The 6,013-nt window shown below is 31.2% G+C and overlaps 1 protein-coding gene across 1 annotated transcript; it reads right to left on the bottom strand.

Moving 5' to 3' along the window:
* Positions 1-312: 312 nt before the first annotated feature.
* LOC112689117 (tafazzin homolog) lies at positions 313-4,326 on the bottom strand. The gene is made up of 4 exons (XM_025562640.1): positions 2,852-4,326; positions 2,595-2,720; positions 2,351-2,499; positions 313-820 (listed from the first exon to the last, which is right to left on the bottom strand). Exons 1-4 carry the CDS (start codon positions 2,976-2,978, stop codon positions 425-427), a joined length of 798 nt encoding a protein of 265 aa, XP_025418425.1. The 5' UTR covers positions 2,979-4,326; the 3' UTR covers positions 313-424.
* Positions 4,327-6,013: the final 1,687 nt, after the last annotated feature.

Below are 6,013 nucleotides of genomic sequence, written 5' to 3'. Positions count from 1 at the left end.
TTTAACCATTTGCTTAATAAAAATTTTATATAGCTGATTTGTCTTAGGAAGATTTAAGAGAATGTTGATTTTAAAGTGATTATTTCATGAAGTGATTTAATCAAGAAGCTCATAGAAAATAATTTAAAAAAAGTTGAGGTTTTAAAGTTTTAAAAAATAGAGTATATTTTCAATATTGAGAATAAAAATAATTTGTATTCTAGATACTTTTTGAATATCATTCAATATTTTGAAGCAAACAATTTAAGTTTTTATATAAAAATGTGACGTTGAGTAAATATTAGTAATATTTAAAACAATATTAAAACATAATGCTTTATCAACTATGTATATTAATATCAATTATCAAAACAGATATAATTTAGTTAAGGAAAGTTCCAATCACCATAAAATATTTATGTTTAAACAATTGAGAATCAATTCGTCAAGAGCTTAATTTATTGTGTAACAAAATAGTATCTCTTTTCAATTTAAGTAATTCTTCTTCAATTTTATCTGTAATTGCTTTTCGTGCTTCTTCTTCAGTTGCATTTGTTTCTCTTAGCTTGGTGACTAATTCTTTTAACTCGATAGGCTCACCAAAATTAAATGTTACTTTTCGACCAGTTCGTAAATAATATGGTGGTTCATTAGGAAGTATAGTTTCCATACCTTCATGACAAATGGGTACAACAATAGGCAAAATAGAAGATTTATATATCATTTGTCCAACTCCCCATTTTAGACGTATGTAGTCCTTGCTCATGTTGACTCGACCTTCAGGAAACACATGCAGCCATTTACCTTTAGACAATAGCTCTATACCAAACTTAACGGCTTCCTGTAAAAATAAAAATCCATTTTTTACGCTTGATTCATTTCACTTTTATTAATTAATCTGTTTCTTTTTTGATTCTGAGCAAAACACTGGTTTAAAAATTGGTTAATATATGTATTTTAATTTTTCAATCAATTTTCAACCCTACATTGAAAGTATTAATGTTTTTAGATACAAAATTGGTTACCAATAGAAAAATTGAAAAAAAACTGGGCAATTAAGTTTATATTCATAATATTCGTAGCAAAATAATTATTTTTTGTTTCATAAACAATATTACTGGACCAATTTCATTTAGTTATTAAAGCATGTGATTATATACAATTGATAATTTTTTTATATTTAATTTTCTAATATTTTTTAAAATATTTTTAGATAAATAAAACATTGAAATAATTATTTTTATTTTAATGATATTCTAGTAATTTTAATACAAGCATATATAATTATAATAGTCAAATTAAAATTACTTAGTTATCAAAACTAAAAAGTTAGTTTAACTTCAATTCTAATGATAAGTAATATTTAATAAAATTAAAGGAATTTTTTTAGATTCAAAATAAAATGAAGATGCTATAACTATTATTTTTTCAAAAAAGTTATAATCAAATATTTATATAAAAAATATTCAGTATTCGAAACAAAATATTATGAATATTTTTATTTTTTTAGTTGAACTTTAAGCAACAGTTTTTATTATGTTATTCAATATCTTTAAATATAATACTTAATATATGTATATAAATAAAAGCTGAAATAGGAAAAAATAAGACGTAGTTTGCTTCAAATTTTAAAATTTTGATTATGCATAAACTATAAATATATATATATATTAATTGTGTGACCTACATATATTTATTAACTTTATTTTAAAAAGTAAACAGATCAGTTATTAAAAATCATATTAGAATGTATGCTTTACCAAAATAAATTAAGAAACTGGTTAAAAAATAACTATATATACTATATATTGTATGTGAATAAGTTACTTAAATTAGATATAAAAAAAGTAAATATTATATTTACTTGAATCTTAATAAATAGTAAAGAAATGTTGATTAAATCATATACATTTTATATAGTAACACACTAAAAAAAGAAATAGTATTAGGAGTTAATCAATATGACCTCTAATGACATACTTAAAAAATCGATAACATACTTTTAAGTTTTATATTTTCTAACCACGATACAAACAGACATCAGAATAATAAAACAGTTAATCAAAAATGTATGGTTTTAAAATCATAATATATGTATGTAAAATCAAGCACTTAAATATTTAAAAAACAAAAATATATTTAAATGAACATACATTTATCTAAAATTCGAAATCAATATATGATATATATATATATATATATATTTTATTTTAATTATTTAAATAATTTTATGTATATATTTAAATTAAGTAATCTAGAGATTACTAGATAATAATTAATCAAAATTATTGATAAGTAATAATATTACTCTTGTAAATTAGTATGGTATGTAAAAATTAATTTGTTTTGGTTAAAAACATTTCTTATCTACCTGATATACTCCGGCACCTCGAATAGTTGGCACACATCGACCAAGCATAAAGAAATGAGCACAAAATGAATTTGTAAAGCAAATGTCATTTGCAGCTAATGCCCAACGCATTTTATTGGACATGAACAAATTTTTCCAACTCAGCGCACCTAATAATACAAAATGATCGGATAAATATTTTTATCAATCGGATAGACCAATTTAACGGTGGTGTGACAAGATCAACACGGCATGTAACACTCACCCCATATTCCAGGGTCGTCGAAACACGAGTCATGATTGGAAACCGTAATTAGTGGTACGTGTTCAGGTCGGTTGATGGCTTTATCGAAGGAGACGAGGTTGTACACTTTTGCTTTGTTGAACCATTCTAAAGCAGCAAGTAGGAGTAAAAATAAAATTAATGAACACGGTAGACATACAATGCGAGTGAAAAACATGGGAAAAACAATGGTTAAATGATGAACAGCGCAGCTGTTAGTGGAGGCGAGGGACACTCACTGATGAATATCTTGCTGAATATGCCGACTGCGGCCAGGGTGATACAGGACGCGACGTTCCACAAGACCTGCCGGTTCCTGAGTTTGGGCAGCACCCAATCGATGTTGTATTCTTTTTTCACGACCATCACGCGGCGATGTCTTGAGGTGCACGGACGGATGACCACCACTGCAAAGCCACCACAGAGGCAGTTCTTCTAGACGTGGCGCACCGCCATAGCGCGGACGCGCATTGCGCTCCTTCTTCGGGTGGTGGTGAGGTCCGTTGAACGCGGCGCGACAGCCGTCAGTCGAGCAATGACGGCGAAGCGGAAGAACAAAACCGCAAATTGTCCGCAGCTACTGATCGTGTTCCGGTATAGCGTAGGCAGAAAAAAGAAAAAGGAGAAAAGAGACGTCGACGGCGAAAGCGGAAATCCGAGACACACGACAAGGACACCCACCACGGGGCACTGATCGCCTTCTATGCGCGTACATGTGTCGTTATCTACGTCGGGTACCCCGTGGTTGTTGCGCACAATAATAGCTGATAACGACGACACGTTGGTCGTCCGTTGGACGTTCGGGAAGCAGCGCGCGCGCACGACGGTGGCGACCGTGAAAAGCACGGCCAACGAAAACACCGCGACGGACAAACAGGTACGATGGCTCCCGGGTCGCCCCTCCCCTCCCCGTCGCCCGGTCCACGTGAAACTGGTTTTGGTCGATTTTTATTGTTCCGTCTTTTCGTTTCCACTACGACGGTGGCGGTTGTATGAATAATTTACGACAATAATCAGTAGGAAAAAAACAAACGATACATCTAAACATTTTTCGAAATAACCTCTCTCCTTCTCTCACGCAGTTATTTCTACTACAAATCGTTACGGGACCGCAAACGATGCACATCGAATGTATGCAAACGCGCGCGTACAACCACCAGCACGCTGATTAAAAAATTTCACGGGAACGTTTTCGCGCCCGTCAAACACTCCGGTTCGTATTACATGTAGTAAAACGAGATGAAAAATGCGTTCGATTCGTTATTTAAATAATTTAATTAGTTTCATAACTGGTCGCGTTCTCCTCGAAAGACAATATAATACTGCCAGCGAGTTATCGATGAATACGGTTACCGAAACTTTAGTATTTGTTCGTTTTAAAAATACCATTTCCCAAGGACGAATGATACCTGTTATTATGCGTCGTCCGGGTATAATAATAGGCCACAGAAGGCGATCTACCCTAAACCTTCCCAGAGCTGGACTTATTTATTCAGGTGACCTATCGGAGTTTTTTCATGCTGGGTTTAACACGTTGTCGACCCGGTTATATATGTTATTAGTATTAGTGGATTCATATATTTTTTTATCGGGTGCAGGAACATTAGTGATGACATGCAGTGGTGTGGCGAACTTAAAAATTTTCAGAGGCAAGTACGTTTTGTCAAAACCCACTCGCATGACCATATTTAGGGGGGTCCATGTTGGCTGGACCCCCCCCCCCCCCCCGAAATTTCTTCAATATTTTACGAATGTTTAAAATACTTATTTATTTCAATACCAACTTAAATATTTTCAGTCAAAAATGACTTAAGCTCCAATTAATCATTGACTACTTTTAGTTTTATATCATATCATATATGAAAATATGATATTAATTTTAATAAAAGAAGATTAAATCTTTTTCTATCTTATTTTTAACCAAATATCAAGAGTTAAAATCTTAATTCAATAAAATTACAATATACATGTTTTGGACCCCTCCCGGAAAAAATTTTTAGATACGGCCTTGCCCACCCACCCCCCAACTGTGGGACGGCCGCCTCTCGATTACCCATCTCGTCACGCCACTGATGATACATACTTATCGGAGATATGATATGAAGCTAAGATTTAAACAAAATGTAGTAAATCATCTAATTAAATTCGTTGTTCTTGATGGAATATTGATAATTTGCACCGGTAAATTTTGTAATCTGATAGTCCTCCCAGACTTCATACCCTCTTCCATTTTGATCACTGTGTTCTCATATACTACTATGTATGATTTTTAAAGCATGTTCATCACGCATCAGTCATAATATATAAATATATGAATATTTTTTTTATGTTTGAAGTCAATACGTAATTTTTCTTTATCTTATAAATTTTACTTTTACCGTTGTAAACTTATACAATTTTAATAAAACAAAATAAAAAAATCAATAAAATCATTAAGAAGTGTAATTGTATTGCTGCTAAAACGTTTAACGAGCAATGACAAAGAAAATATTGTGTATAAGCATAAATAGTTAAAGGTTAAAAATGTGACGAGCATTTTTTCAAAAATCATCATGAATACTCACGATTACTAACACTGCGTGCTTATATCTGCGTACCTATATGGCTGTATTGACAATTTTGGTCAGTAAATCGAACTATTACTTCGGAGAATAACAAGAACCTGTATATTACTGTGTGTAAGAATGGATATTATACACTTATTTACTATGTATCCCAACCATGAAAAACATATTACATAACATCTTATTATTATGCGTGTGTCGTAATTATTATCGTTATTGTGTTTGTAAATTAATATATACTGCGGCATCACTTGCGTATAAATTTACTAAAGCATTATAGGTACTCTGTATAAATATAATATTTACTATATTCATGTTGCATAGTTGGATATTTAATATGAAAATATATCATTTGATTTTACCATGTTGTAACTAATTGTTTCTACATTATGCTATAACAATACCTAAATGAATGTAATGAAATGTGTGTCCGGTGAGTGCGTAATATGTGTTATGTATTTTATACATATTGTTTTATGCATAAATAGTATTTATGAGATACATTTAAGTTGAAGTAGTACATTTGTCGTAATTTGCAGTAAATTGTTGCATTATTATTAGGTAAAAGCAGGGCTTGAAACCGCTCCCAGAAAAATGGGTTACCGGGTCTAGAGAACCAGGAAATTTTTTTGGAACCAGTTGCCGGTCTTTGTGGTTTTTTAGAAATAGCGATAATCGATTCCCGGTTACCAAAATAACTGTAACACATGGGATTATTATTTTTGCTTTGGTGTTTTTACATTTTTATATTTACTTTGTGATTCTAAAATAATTGAATAAATTATTTTAGAATTATTTTCGAATATTTAGAATATAATTAAAAAAAATTTTCTTAAT

This window comes from Sipha flava, unplaced genomic scaffold, assembly GCF_003268045.1.
Source record: "Sipha flava isolate LNK unplaced genomic scaffold, YSA_version1 42_pilon_pilon, whole genome shotgun sequence".
NCBI lineage: Eukaryota > Metazoa > Arthropoda > Insecta > Hemiptera > Aphididae > Sipha > Sipha flava.
The sequence above is the reverse complement of the archived record's forward strand: the minus strand, read 5'-3'. Positions and strand labels throughout refer to the sequence as shown.

What these genes read in the sequence shown, in the direction of transcription:
- LOC112689117 (XM_025562640.1), bottom strand. Translation starts at nt 2,978, where the DNA reads ATGGTCGTGAAAAAAGAATACAACATCGATTGGGTGCTGCCCAAACTC. An exon ending in ATTCAGCAAGATATTCATCA is followed by an intron (nt 2,721 to 2,851) that starts GTGAGTGTCCCT and finishes TTGCTGCTTTAG; the next exon opens with AATGGTTCAACAAAGCAAAA. An exon ending in GAGGTGCCGGAGTATATCAG is followed by an intron (nt 821 to 2,350) that starts GTAGATAAGAAA and finishes TTATTTTTACAG; the next exon opens with GAAGCCGTTAAGTTTGGTAT.